At 45.0% G+C, this 14,863-nt stretch overlaps 1 protein-coding gene across 1 annotated transcript in view; it reads left to right on the plus strand.

Moving 5' to 3' along the window:
- MSN (moesin) overlaps positions 1-14,821 on the plus strand; it is a gene marked incomplete at both ends in the record, with an annotated part of 29,120 nt that extends 14,299 nt beyond the window's left edge. The window contains 11 exons of the mRNA XM_079728013.1: positions 904-999; positions 2,145-2,419; positions 3,767-3,850; positions 4,530-4,676; positions 5,987-6,083; positions 7,832-7,995; positions 10,453-10,583; positions 10,844-11,004; positions 12,243-12,335; positions 13,607-13,831; positions 14,657-14,821. Coding sequence (XP_079584139.1) covers positions 904-999; positions 2,145-2,419; positions 3,767-3,850; positions 4,530-4,676; positions 5,987-6,083; positions 7,832-7,995; positions 10,453-10,583; positions 10,844-11,004; positions 12,243-12,335; positions 13,607-13,831; positions 14,657-14,821 — 1,638 coding nt within the window. The remainder of the gene's footprint in view (positions 1-903; positions 1,000-2,144; positions 2,420-3,766; positions 3,851-4,529; positions 4,677-5,986; positions 6,084-7,831; positions 7,996-10,452; positions 10,584-10,843; positions 11,005-12,242; positions 12,336-13,606; positions 13,832-14,656) is intronic.
- Positions 14,822-14,863: the final 42 nt, after the last annotated feature.

The following is a 14,863-nucleotide window of genomic DNA, read 5'->3' on the forward strand; positions in this document are numbered from 1 at the left end:
TGGTGGGCATGCTGGGTTTGAGCCACCAGCCAGAACTATTTACATGCTAATGTCGGGGACTGGAAAACAGACCCCATCTGTCTTCTCCTGGCTGGCCTCCCTTTCCTGCCCACTGCTCAGCCAAGATGCCCAGAACACCACGGGGCCCCTCAGCTACTACACTGAGGTACTCACCCTGTTTCCACCCTCATTCCCACTCTCAACCTGTGTGAGTGGTAAAGGGGAATCATGACTGAACTCTAATCAGGATTGGAAAGAAACATCTCAGCCCCTAGGCACAGCACAGCTTTGGGGTGTATAGATACCACAGTCCCTGCTCTGTCTCCTCAAACATTCTTTATTTGGACATTGTAAATAGGACTCAGTCTGAAGGGTGTGGGCGTTATTCCTAGTTGCTAAACATAAAAAAGTAATCCAGGAGAACAAGATTCAGGATTTAAACCAACAGTTTTTACCTTCAGCTTTTAATCTATCCTGGGTGTGTGAAGCTGCATGGCATAATTGAGGGGGCGTGGGGGGTGGCAGAAAGTACTGGATTTGAATGGGTTTGGAGTCAAACAGACCTGACTCTGCTACTTACTAACTGAACCTTCACTTCTGAACCTTACTTTTATTATCTATAAAATGGGCCCAATTGTAATTATATCATAGTGCTATTGTGAAAATTCAAGGAGATAATGGATATCAAGTTATTGGTGTGTGGTCGTGCTCATAAGTAATCGATCCAGTCCCTACCTCAGCGAAAGTACTTTGTTCAGAGAGATGTTGACATCGTTTCTTAGCTCCTGCCCAAGTATATTTTCTTGCCAGACCCTGGGACCATGTGAGCTCCACATTTCTGTCCTCTGTGCCTAGCGCAAGGTAGGCACTCAACTAGTGGTTGTTTTGTGTTTTGTCTTTCAGGTGGTGAAAACTATCGGCCTGAGGGAAGTTTGGTTTTTTGGTCTGCAGTACCAGGACACTAAGGGTTTCTCTACTTGGCTAAAACTCAATAAGAAGGTAATTGCTTATCCCATTGTCAGGTTTGGAATTCACTCCTCTACCAGATCTTTCTCAGGGGTGTAAAATATGTTCGCTGGCAAATGCAGGGCATCTAGGGCTCAGTTTTTCATGAGTGAAAAATTCTGATCGACCAGTAGATCAGAATAAGGGCAGACCTCTTGCTGTCTCCACTTGGACTCCTAACAGTGAGAATGGCCAGTCTCCAAGGAGGATGGGACCCACTTATGGACCACAGCCATTAGTAGTTCTTCAGGAGGGGATTGGTATCCTTTTTTCCTTTCCAAACTGAAGGGCTTTAGGAAATTTGTTAAACAGAGAGTCATAGACTATTAAACTGGAAAGAATCTTGAAAGTCTCATAATCTTATCTTGTCCCTTTTCTTGCCTGTCAACTGATGCCTGAGCCCCATACAGATGTGTCCTTCTTTCTTGATTTTCTATCTCAGTTGAACTCCAAGTGGGATGGTTTAAGTATATGTCCATTCAAACTCTCCACCTCCAAGCAGCATCTCTGCAGGAACATGGCAGTTCTCCATCTCATTATCCTCAGACTGGCTGACTTTGTCCTTGGAGGTCTCCATACTGTCCTATGGCTTATTTTCCTGACAGTGTCTAGGGGATGGGTGCCCCACCTTCTGCTGGCAGAGTCTTCTTTTCACAAAGAGTGGAGACTTCTGTTGGAAAAATGTGGAGCTGCTAATAGCCAATTTCAGGCTTTAAAAGACAGTCTGATTTGTGCTTTTGCCTATAGCCAACTCCCAGACCTCAGTCATACATCCTAGTCTTTATTTTGCTGATTTATGGAGTTGGGGGAGCCTTAAAAGAGGAGTTTCTTAAGCCTACTTTCAGAACGTGGGGGCAGCTGGATATATTGTCAGATGATGATGGCTTAAGGGCTTATGACCATCAGTGGGTGTTAGGTTATTTCAGGAAGAAATTCCCAACAGGAAGCAATTATGGATATGGGATTGGGTCCCCAATGAAAGTGATGTGTCTCTTTTCTGAATTACCAGGAGAATTGCCACCCAACTCTTTGGGATTATCCAAATTGATGACTTTTCAGTGTCTTCTTCCCACCCTACAGCCACTCCCCCACCCCTAAAGTCTATTTTATGAGACACCATAACCCCATGCTGCTCCCAGGTGACTGCCCAGGATGTGCGGAAGGAAAGCCCCCTGCTTTTCAAGTTCCGGGCTAAATTCTACCCTGAGGATGTATCCGAGGAATTGATCCAGGACATCACACAGCGACTATTCTTCCTGCAAGTGAAGGAGGGCATTCTCAATGATGATATTTACTGCCCACCTGAGACTGCTGTGTTGCTGGCCTCCTATGCTGTCCAGTCCAAGTATGGCGACTTCAATAAGGAAGTCCACAAGTCTGGCTACTTGGCCGGGGACAAGTTGCTGCCACAGAGGTGAGGTGATGTACTGGCCATCTGCCCTGGTCAGAGTGGGCTGCAGCCCAAAGCTGGCTGATCCCTATTATACAGAGGTTGCCAGATCTGTCCTTCTCCACTGGGGTCTGTCTGAAGACCGTGTTATGCTGCTCAGACAGACACATTTGCATATGGCACCATACCCTGTTGTTATTTCTCTGGTTCTCAAAATAAAAAGCTTTTTTTCCTCCTCTGTTTGCCTAATTACAGGACTTCATTACCCTGGAAACAGGTGCTTATATAGAGAACCAGAGATGGATTAATTCTCCTTGCCCCGGTTCCATTTTCTCAATCCTTTTCACTGATTTAGACCTCTTATATCAGAGGTTCATAGGAGTGAGAAATACTTAAGCCAGGGATGTGGGGAGCTCAAACAGTCTTTTAATATTGATAACCAGTGTACAGAGATTTCTGCTTTTGTAAACTTCAAAATTGAACATTCTCAAACACTCATTATTCTTGTTTTAGCATCACAACAACACACAAAATGAATAAGGCAGCACAATCCTTATTAGCTCAGGAAATAGATGTTCAGAGGTGCTCACTCTGACCTGCTCAATCTCCCACAGCTCATTTAAGGTCACCTAGAACCCTAGTCTCTTGATTTTTTTAACCCCACTGCATCCATTCGCTATTTTCATAGGCTTTTGGATTGGAAGGAAAAGTTCTGCTTCATTCTGGTAGCCTCAGTCCCAGTGGAGCTGTGGCAAATGTACAACTCACCTGAAGGTATTAGGGATAGTGGCTGTGGCCTGGGACTCTACCTAAGTCACTGCCATAATGTCTGAGATAGCATATTTAAAGCAAGCCTTGTTTATGATCTAGTAGATCTGGGAGGTTGAGCCCATTATCAATAGTTTCTCCCGGAGCCATTTGGGCTCAGTTCTTTGTTCTGTAGCCACAGGCTATAATCTTATCCCCGAGCAATAATCTCACAAATGCAAACTGTTGGTACCACAAAGATCTAGGAGAGCGCGTGCATGCCTCCACGAGGCCCGCTCCTACTCTTAGCCCCACAAGCCAGCACAGACTGTTGATATGTTATTGCTCTGCTTAGAGACCACAGCACATTATTGGATTTTCTGGTTAAAGGTACAAAGGAAGGTGTTCCTATTGTCTTTCTTGGTCACCCATTCTGTATCTCTCATACCCCTCAGGCAGTTCCCTATGTCTAACTAATACCTCCTGCTGTAATTTCAGTCTGCTTCTGGTGTAATGACCCCACATTCTTTTTGCATCAACCACTTAGGGAGCTAAGTAGACTTCCCTTTACCCCTGCTTTTGGACTTGGTGCTTTAAACTACTCACCGTGCACTGTCTTTCCAGAGTCCTGGAACAGCACAAACTTAACAAGGACCAGTGGGAGGAACGGATCCAGGTGTGGCATGAGGAGCACCGGGGCATGCTCAGGTAAGCCGGCCCTAGCAACTGTGGGCTCTACTGCCCCTGCAGGGAGAATGAGAGTTGGTTCTGGAGAGAGAAGAGGCAGAGGGCTAGGAACACTGGAGGACGTTGGAGAGAGAGAAACAGGAAATTAGAAATGGAAGGCAAATCAGGGCCATTATAAAGCTGTACTTTTTGTGAATGATGGCAACGGATAGCCCAGAGAGTTTTGACCATAAAGAAACGGAGGGGATCTCAGGATCCCTAGGGAGCTTCTGCGCCACCAGGGTCTCCTCCCCAGGAATGAAATGAAGAAGGAACTCCATAAACATGGCATACCATTTGGGAGTTGTCTAGTTGAAGAACAAATCTTACCATTTTGCCATCACCACCTCATCTGGGCTCTGCTAATAATGTGCCTGCGTACGAGGCTTCTGTGATAGCTAACATGCCAGAGGCCAGCAAGGGTCAGCCCGCCTTTATTCCCCTTGGGAACCTCAGACCTGAGGCTCCTGTGAGCATGTTTTGGCAAAAGTCATGTTGTGCTCTGTTCACCATCATCTGTTCACCTTCCAACCTCTTTCCCACCCCTTATAGCAAGATTCTTGTCAGAAGTGCAGTACAAGTAGGCTTTCTGTCTTCCTGGGTCTGATTCACAGGGTCCCCTATATTCTCTGCCCCCGCCCCACCCTGCTCTCTTGTTTAGGGAGGATGCTGTCCTGGAGTATCTGAAGATTGCCCAGGATCTGGAGATGTATGGTGTGAACTACTTCAGCATCAAGAACAAGAAAGGCTCAGAGCTGTGGCTGGGAGTGGATGCCCTGGGTCTCAATATCTATGAGCAGAATGACAGGTATAGTTCAGAGCTTACTTAGTTTTTTGGGCCACTTTGACACCTAGGATTTGACAGAGTAGGATTATACTTCCTGGGTCCCACCTATATCATTCTTCTTCTACCTAGTTTAGACCAGTCCGGATGATTGTACAACCTCCCTCAGGCCTCTAAATCTTGCATTGACTAGACTTGCACTGTCCACTATGGTAGCTTTTGGCCACATATATCTGTTGAGCACTTGAAATGTGGCTGCTCTGAATTGAGATGTGCTATAAGTATAAACTCCATACTGGACTTTGAAGTCTTAGTGTGAATAACAGAATACAAAATGTCTCACTGATATTTTTAAAAATATTGATTTACATGTTCAAATGGTAGTATTTTACATATACTGGGTTAAATGAACTGCTGTTATAGTTAATTCCACCTATTTCTTTTTACTTAATTTCATGTGGCTGCTAGTAAATTTAAAATTACATGTGTTGTTCTCATTATATTTCTGTTGGACAACACTGGTCTAAAACCTACCTTGTCACGATTTGTAATTAATCTCCTTTGCATATTATGATTAAGTGCCTTTTGGCCTATAATCCCTCTTGCTACAGCCTTATCTCACTAGCTTATTTTTTTCCTTGGATTGCTCTTTTCTTATATATATATATATATATAAAATTTATTTATTTATTTCCATGTCGGGTCCTAGTTGTGGCACATGGGCTCTTTGTTGCGGTGCACGGGCTTCTCTCTAGTTGTGGCATGTGGGCTCCAGAGCACGTGGGCTCAGTAGTTGCAACATGTGGGCTCAGTTGCCCCGCAGCATGTGGGATCTTAGTTCCCCGACCAGGGATCGAACCCGTGTCCTCTGCATTGGAAGGTGGATTCTCAACTGGACCACCAGGGAAGTCCCTTCTTGGCTTGCTCTTGATGAGGATGGAGATCAGTATATTATTGTTTTGTGTAACTTCTGAGTCTTGGAACTCATTATTTACCTTCTCCCCAACTTTTACAACCTTGGGTAGAAGAGTTCCAGTTAAGTAGGGCTGGGGATTCTTGTGAGAGATTGTTACAAGGTCCATGCCTCAACAAAAAATAAAATAAAACAAACCTCAGATATTGGGACAAGGGATATGTTGATTGCGGTATCAGGAGGTCCTTTGTGCACCCTCAATGCTGGCAACTGACCTGGCGGCATGTGATGACACTGACTGAGCTGGCAATGAATCTACCTCCTTAAGGGAGAAGTTGGTGGTGGGGAGGGCAAGGCACCAACCCTCTAAGTCCTTCTTGTCTTGCCTTTATGCTAATGTTCTTGGCATCCATTTTTACAGACTGACTCCTAAGATAGGCTTCCCCTGGAGTGAAATCAGGAACATCTCTTTTAATGACAAGAAATTTGTCATCAAGCCCATTGACAAAAAAGCCCCGGTAAGTGACTCCTCCCACTGGCCAACACAGGTACTTGCCAAGGCCTGGATAATGCTAAAAGCAGATGTGTCATTCTATATTTCTCTCCCTTTTTTGGCTTTTTTTGTGTATGTGGGTGGGAATAGGAGGCACAAAAGGCGATTGGCAATGAAAGGGGATGCTGATGCCAAGAAATGGTCAGGAGGCATCCTATAACTGGTGCCACACTGCTACCTGTGTCTCAGGAGAAGCATGGATTATGGAGAGCCACAGGCAGTCTAATTACTGCCTCTTAGCCACTGTCTTTTACTTCCCTGAGGCTCTGGGGTAGAAACAGAGAGTACATCTTATCTTTTAAAGCCTCTAGGCCCTAGAAAGTGGAAACTGTTAATGTACTCGATTTATATTTAATTGCGGAGAAAGGACAGAGACAGGAGAAGTCCAGATCCAAAGATGATTCTCCAGGTGTTCTTTTTGTTATAACTTTGCTGCTGTCCTCTCAAGACTTCTCTCCAGAGCAATCCAAAATCAAGGAAGTGCTTTCAGTCCAGTCATTCCTCTAACATGCTTGCCACACCTGTCACCTACTCAGTTGCCTGTGGCTGACGAGACTGGAAAGCTGGTGCTTGGGAATAGGATAGAAAACTGAGATGAGAGTCTCCTCTTTTGATGTACCTCACGTCCAACAAGGGCCAATGGCCATGCTGAACCAGACCTTTCTCATGAGGCCTCAACCATTCCTCTCCAGCTCCAAGGTCTCTGAACTTGCCCTGCTAGGAACTTTATATATGTTGTCTCTTTAAACCCTCAACAACATTGTCAGGTAGGTAGTAGCATACCTATTTTATAAGTGATGAAATTGAGTTTCAGAGGGATGGAGTGATTTGCCCAAGATCACACAGCTAAAAATGATAGAGCTGGGATTTACACCTAGGTTGTTTGACCTCTGGTTCTTGTGCTTCTTCTACTGCACCCCAAGCTATGTGAGACGGTAGTAGTTTGGGTTCAGTGGCAGAGGAGCTGGTGGTTAGCCCATCAGCTGGTGACCTTGGTCCAGTGGTATTTGTAGTAACAAACTCAAACTCACTGGATTTTCTTGTGTGTGTGTGTTTTTTTTGTTTTCTTTGTTTTTTGTTTTTTTGTTTTGTTTTGTTTTTTTAATACTGCTGCTGTGCTCAACTTTCATCAGAAAAAGGTAAGTAACAAAGCCAGCTGAGATCAAGGGCATATTTAAAAAGCAACAACCAGGATAATCGATGTTCAGGAGATTTATATATTCATGTATGCGTTTACAAACTGCCTCATTCCAAACAGGATTTAAGGGACTGGGTCTAGGATATGCTTTTAGGAGATTATAGAACCAGTCCAGCCCACCCATACTACACTCACCACGGTATTATGCAGGGATTATTGGGCCTCTAAGAGAGGCCCCTGAGACCCAGCAGGATATCTAATTAGCAGATAAAGTCAGTTTCTATCTTTCAACTGCATTGAGGGTATTTTAGGATGCTTTTCATAAGCAAAGGTTGAAAGAAATTGTGGCTCGGTGGGAAGAGCACTGGTTTCGGAGTCAAGAAGCCTGGGTTCTAGTCCTGGGTCTGCCACTAACCTGCCATCTGACCCTGGGCAAGTCACTTCACCACTCTGATAATTGGTCTTCCCATCTGTAACATGATCTTTCCAGTGCTTTTGGACTTAGCTTTTCAGAAGGCAGAAGCCCACCTTCATCTGTCCCTCTAAACTCTTTCTGACTGCTGGTTTTCCACCAGGACTTCGTCTTCTATGCTCCTCGGCTGCGGATTAACAAGCGGATCTTGGCTCTGTGTATGGGGAACCATGAGCTATACATGCGCCGCCGCAAGCCCGACACAATCGAGGTGCAGCAGATGAAGGCACAGGCCCGGGAGGAGAAGCACCAGAAACAGATGGAGCGGTAGGTGACGTGGAACTGAAGTAGGGGCCAGGGCTGTGGCAAGGAAGCTTCTCAGAGGTGCCAAGCCTGCTAAAGGCAAGGCATGAAGCCATCCTGGTACTGGGGGAGAGAGAGCTGTACAGGGATACACCCCTTCCATTAAGTCTCAGGCATCCCCATCCCCAGGAGGCAGGCATTTAGAACCCTAGGATTTCAGAGGCTCATAGGAGGGAGGGGCATTTCATAGTTCCCCATTATCTATGACCCTCATGCCATTGCTCTTCTAGGTGGACTCCGGGTTGCTCTGGGCTATCTGACCAGTATAGCAGCAGTAGCAGAAGGCTTCATGCACATTTAAACCTGGACTCTAGGGTTTTTGGAGTGGAATTGGGCAGAGCCACCAGAATTTTCCCTACCAAGCCCTTTTGCACTGCGGCCCCTTGCTACTCAAAGTGCATCGAAGCTCAGCAGCATCAGCATCAACTTTGGAACTTTAGAAAGGCAGTATTCTGAGACCTACCCTGAAGCTGCTGATTCAAAATCTGCAACTTAAGATCCTAGTTGAACATTTCTTCAAAGAAGATATGCAAATGGCCAGCAGGCACATGAAAACACCCTTAGTCATTAGGGAAATGCAAGTCAAAACAACAGTGAGGTACCACCTCACACTCACTAATATGGATATAATAAATGAAAACAGAAAATAACAGTTGTTGGCAAGGGTGTGGAGAAATTGGAACTCATGCTCATTGCTAGTGGGAATGTAAAATGGTTCAGCTGCTGTAGAAAACAATTTGATGGTTCCTCAAAAAGTTAAGTGTAGAATTACTATACAATTCCACAATTCCACTCCTAGGTATATACTGAAAAAAACTGAAAACAGGTGTTCAAACAGGTACATGCACATACCTGTTCATAGCGGTGCAATTCACAATAACCAAAAATTGGAAACAGCCCAAATGTCCATCAGTGAATGAATGGATAAACAAATTGTACAGCCATCCAATGAAATATTATTCAGCCATTAAAAATTTTAGAACAAAGTATTGATGCATACTACAATGTAGATGAATCTCTAAAGGATTATGCTAAGTGAAAGAAACCAGACACAAAAGGTCACATATTGTATTATTCCACTTATATGAAATATCCAGAATAGATAAACAGAAGGCAGATTGGTGGTTGTCAGGGGCTGGAGAGAGGGGAGATGTGGAGAAACTGCTTAATACCAGGTATGAGGTTTTCCTTTGGAGTGATGAAATGTTTTGGAACTAATAGAGGTAGTGGTCATACAACATTGTGAATGTATTAAATGTCACTGAATTATTCGCTTTACAATGGTTAATTTTATATTATGTGAATTTCACCTCAGTAAGTTATTTGAAAAATAAGATCCCTGGTGATTCCTGTGCATGTTAATGTTTGAGAGCACTGTTTTAGTAGATACTCTGTCATAAAGGGTTTGGAACCTCAGGAGGCTTCTAATCTAGTAGGCTGGAAAATGACTCCGTGTATGAGAGGTTAGACACCAAAGTTCACATTTATTCTGAAAAAATGATATTAGGGGCAGTTTACAGAACTGGATCTGGCAGGAACCTGCCCTCAAGGACCTCACAGTATAGTAGAAGAAAGGGAAAAAACAGTATATATATAACGGTTCAAGGTACAAATAACTCATTCATTCACTCAATATATATTTATTGAGCAGTGAAAAAAAAAGACAAAATTCTCTGCTCTGCTCCCATGAAGCTGTCATTCTAGTGGGAAGAGACAGACAGATCAAATAAGCATATTATATGGTATGTGACATGATAAGAAGTACTATGGAGAAAAATAACAGGGAGGAGGGATGTGGAGAAGGATAGGCCAAGTATATTCTGCGGGGTCAGAAAGAGAAAAGACATCTAGCCAAGGGAGAAAAGAAGGCCTCCTGGAAGAGGTGCTGGGGCAAGAAAAAGCAAATACTTATTTTAGATTTACAACAAATTATGGGGAAAAGGAGCCTAGAGCTGAGCTTCAGAGGGCGGGCAGAGAACTGATGCCCTAGCCATAGGGATCACCAGACTTGAACCACAGTATATCAGCACAGATCCAAAACTTTTCTCCCTGTAACTTTATAAGGTAGATAGGGCAGGACTTATTTGGCCATTTTACAGATAAGGTTACTGAGAGCAAGAGCAAAGAAATGATGTAGCTAAGGTCACCCACTGATTACCCACTGGGTAGTGGACAAGCTGAGAGTCCAGGTTGGATCTCCTGATTCTGGGACAAACTGACAGGGCCCTGAGCATACCAGCCCACGTAGGGCTGTGATGTAAGGACAAGAATGTAGAGAGAAGGGAGAGTGGTCTTGCCTCACAAGCCCTGAGTGTGTTGGATGGGTGGGGACTGAGGGGCCAGGGCCAGGGAGCCTTGGGAATTCCAAGGCTTCCATGTGGCCTTGCTATCCTGTTCCATCCCTTCTTTCTCCTTTCCTAGTGCTCTGCTGGAAAATGAGAAGAAGAAACGTGAGATGGCAGAAAAGGAGAAGGAGAAGATTGAACGGGAAAAGGAGGAACTGATGGAGAGGCTGAAGCAGATCGAGGAACAGACTAAGAAGGCTCAACAAGGTGAGGCTTGGAGTCACCTTGGAGACTGGGTTTTCCCACAGTCTGACTCTATGAGCTGGAAACGCTTCTGTCTGAGCTGCAGACTCAGGCCATATGTTCCAGATATGGCTAAAGAATAGAGGAGTGATGGAGCAAGAGGAAGAGTGCCTAGAACTTTCTGCCAGCTGTGTCATGGGGTGAAGCATTTCCAAGGAGGAAGTTAGGTGTCCCTTCTTGATCTCTGCACTTTTCACCACCTTTCCCCTACCTTCTCTTCCCAGAACTGGAAGAACAGACCCGCAGGGCTCTGGAACTTGAACAGGAGCGGAAGCGTGCCCAGAGCGAGGCTGAAAAACTGGCCAAAGAGCGTCAAGAAGCTGAAGAGGCCAAGGAGGCCCTGTTGCAGGCCTCCCGGGACCAGAAGAAGACCCAGGAACAACTGGTAAAGCTACAAAAAGGGCTGGGATTATGGGACCTGAGTTTTCTCTTCTGTCTGCCTACCTGTTCACAGCTACCTCGCTTGCAGGACTGGTTCTTTCCAGCAGGGTAACTGTCAGCAGGCTTCCAGCAGATAGCTCCTTCAGAAGCAAGCTGAGAAGTCATTTTGCAAATACTCTTCCCTAACCCTTACTTTTATTCTCTTTCTTAGCAGTTGGGGATTTGAGCTGATGACCTGACAAAGGAGAGAGGGAGGAAGGAAGTAAAGGGATTCACACTTGATTGACTAGCTACGTGTGTTACAAGCTATACTAGCAACTTTTCCCTTGTCCTTACTTCCTTATTTCCTCTTCCTAATAACCCTATGAGATTACTCCTTGTGGGATAATATGCCCAGATAAGGAAATTAGGGCCCAGAGAGGTTGAAGAGACTCATCAGAGGTCACACTGTTGTGAATGAGTAAGAATGAGAAGTCATTTCTGCCTCTCTTTTAAAGGTTTGCTCCCTAAAATCACGTGTAAAACTGTGTGTCTATACATTTTTTTAGGGGAGAAGTGTGAGCATCTATACTTTCATCACAATTTCCAAGGGTTCTGTGACTCAGAAATTAAGAACCTGTGTCCCAAATTCCTTGACGTATGCTCTTCCCCTGTACTGTTTGGAGTGGGAGTGCAGGAACCTAAAACCTAATTCTCAAGGGGAAACGTCCTCTGGGAAATTTGCCCAAAGTGTGAGGGCATGCATAAGCTTTATTCCCTTCTTCAGATCACTTTGTGACACTTGAGTGTCATTCCTATACTTGTCCTGGGAAGAGTCTTAGTGGAGCCCTGAGCATTGTAGGATAACAGGAAAGGGTCTGCCACTTCAGGCAGTGACACAGTGATCTCCAGAACTTTACTGAGGCCCTAACTGTGCAATTGGCAATACCAAGAGGGAGAGAGGGAGAGAGAGAGATGAGGAAGAGCCAGAGAGGGCAGGTTGTTTGTCCTCAGGTCTATAGTCTAGGCAGGGAGCTCTGACTTATAAGGAAATAGTTTGGAGTTAATAGGGTGCTGTAGTAGATCTGAGAAATGAGTGTTCCTCTGGGCTTCCTGGAGGAAGTGTGGTAAAAAGAGCCTCCAGAGCAGCAAGCAAGTGGAGCAGCAAGTTCCCTGTTAGTTCTCAGGGGATCTGGGGTTGAAGACACCTGGGGCCTGAGGACCAGAAGGCCCACCTCTCATAAGCTTCCAATTGATCCACAGGCCTTGGAAATGGCAGAGCTGACAGCTCGGATCTCCCAGCTGGAGATGGCCCGACAGAAAAAGGAGAGTGAGGCTGTGGAATGGCAGCAGAAGGTAAGATACAGTCAGTCCCTAGGACAAAGCAGTGTGGGATGGGGTATCATATGCAAAGACTCCAGTTCCTTAGATTCTTTTATTTATTTATTTATTTTTAAAGATAATACCTGGAAGTACTTTTTATTTTATTTTTTATTTAAAAAATTATTTTATTTTTTTAACATCTTCATTGGCATATAATTGCTTTACAATGGTGTGTTACTTTCTGCTCTACAACAAAAGTGAATCAGCTATACACATACATATATCCCCATAACTCCTCCCTATTGCGTCTCCCTCCCACCCTCCCTATCCCACCCCTCTAGGTGGTCACAAAGCACCGAGCTGTTCTCCCTGTGCTATGCGGCTGCTTCCCACTAGCTATCTGTTTTACATTTGGTCATGTATATATGTCCACACCACTCTCTCACTTCTTCTCAGCTTACCCTTCCCCCTCCCCGTGTCCTCAAGTCCATTCTCTACGTCTGTGTCTTTATTCCTATTCTGCCCCTAGGTTCTTCAGAACCATTATTTTTATTCCATATATATGTGTTAGCATACAGTATTTGTTTTTCTCTTTCTGACTTCACTCTGTATGACAGACTCTAGGTCCATCCACCTCACTGCAAATAACTCAATTTCATTTCTTTTTATGGCTGAGTAATATTCCATTGTATATATGTGCCGCACCTTCTTTATCCATTCATTGGTCAGTGGACACTTAGGTTGTCTCCATGTCCTGGCTATTGTAAATAGTGCTGCAGTGAACATTGTGGTACATGACTCTTTTTGAATTATGGTTTTCTCAGGGTATATACCCAGTAGTGGGATTGCTGGGTCGTATGGTAGTTCTATTTAGTTTTTTAAGGAACTTCCATACTGTTCTCCATATTGGCTGTATCAGTTTACATTCCCACCAACAGTGCAAGAGGGTTCCCTTTTCTCCACACCCTCTTCAACATCTATTGTTTGCAGATGTTTTGATGATGGCCATTCTGACCGATGTGAGGATTTGGGTTTCTTCATGCTTCCATCCTTCCTTGACAGTGGGTATCATGGGAGAAGGAGCTCAAGGCTTTCTCAAATACTTCCCAGAATTCTCCAGTACCCCCAGGGAATTTGGTACAATTACTCCTATTATACAGCTGAAGGAACTCAGGATCAGTCAGACAAAGTGACTTGGCCTACCTGGTGCCTGCTTTCTGCTGGGCCATTCTAGGCACACATAGGAATGCTGCAAGTTAGCCTCGTCTGACTGCCAGTCCTTCTCTTCCTCTGTTACTGGACAGGCTCAGATGGTACAAGAAGACTTGGAGAAGACCCGTGCAGAGCTGAAGACTGCCATGAGCACTCCTCATGTGGCAGAGCCTGCCGAGAATGAGCAGGATGAGCAGGATGAGAACGGTGCAGAGGCCAGCGCCGAACTGCGGGCTGATGCCATGGCCAAGGATCGCAGCGAGGAGGAACGTACCACTGAGGCAGAGAAGAATGAACGTGTGCAGAAGCACCTGAAGGTATCGAGGCGGACCCAAAGGGTCATGGAGACCATGTGTATTGGCTTAGTAGCCCATGGCCTTCCCTAGATCATCGGGGCACGGGAGCAGTAGAGGAGCCTGTCTCAGTGCTGTGTGGGAGCTTGAGCATTTCTCAATGAGAGTTTTAAGGGAGGGCACCTCTCACTTATTTTTCTTTTATTTTTTATTATTTTTTTATAAATTTATTTATCTTTGGCTGTGTTGGGTCTTCATTGCTACGCGTGGGCTTTCTCTAGCTGTGGCACGCGGGCTTAGTTGTTCCACGGCATGTGGGATCTTCCCGGACCAGGGCTCAAACCCGTGTCCCCTGCATTGTCAGGTGGATTCTTAACCACTGCGCCACCAGGGAAGTCCCACCTCTCACTTATTAATCAGAGCCTGGACCGCCTCTTCCTTTTTTTTTTTTTTTTTTGTTTTTTTGCTCCGTCCTCCACCCATATTCCATTTACCTCATATTCAGAAAATACTTAGTTTCACAATTCCTACTTGAATCTCTTTGGTGTATTGTTCTACTCTCAGGATTCTGTCATCAGTTGATCTGCTAAGTTGGTGTTCTGTTTTTTTTTTTATTATTATTCTTGCCCCACTGCAGTTCTAACAGGGCTGGAAATGGCTCTGAAAAAATGTGTGTGTCTGTGTTTTTGTGTATAAAGAGGGGGGCAGGGGAGGGGGAGTGAGAGAGAAAGGTGGTGGAGAGGGTGGGAGGAAGGTAAGAAGGAAATAAATCAGGAAATACATCTGGTTAACGAGGGGTGGTAAAATGAGAGGAAGCCATTAACCCCTTATCCCCTTGCACCCTCACAGGCCCTCACTTCAGAGCTGGCCAATGCCCGTGATGAGTCCAAGAAGACTGCTAATGACATGATCCATGCTGAGAACATGCGACTGGGTCGAGACAAATACAAGACCCTGCGCCAGATCCGGCAGGGCAATACTAAGCAGCGCATTGATGAGTTTGAGTCCATGTAATGGGCACCCAGCCTCTAGGGACCCCTCCTCCCTTCTTCCTTG

The sequence above is a fragment of the Hyperoodon ampullatus genome, assembly GCF_949752795.1.
Source record: "Hyperoodon ampullatus genome assembly, chromosome: X".
In the NCBI taxonomy this organism is placed as follows: domain Eukaryota; kingdom Metazoa; phylum Chordata; class Mammalia; order Artiodactyla; family Ziphiidae; genus Hyperoodon; species Hyperoodon ampullatus.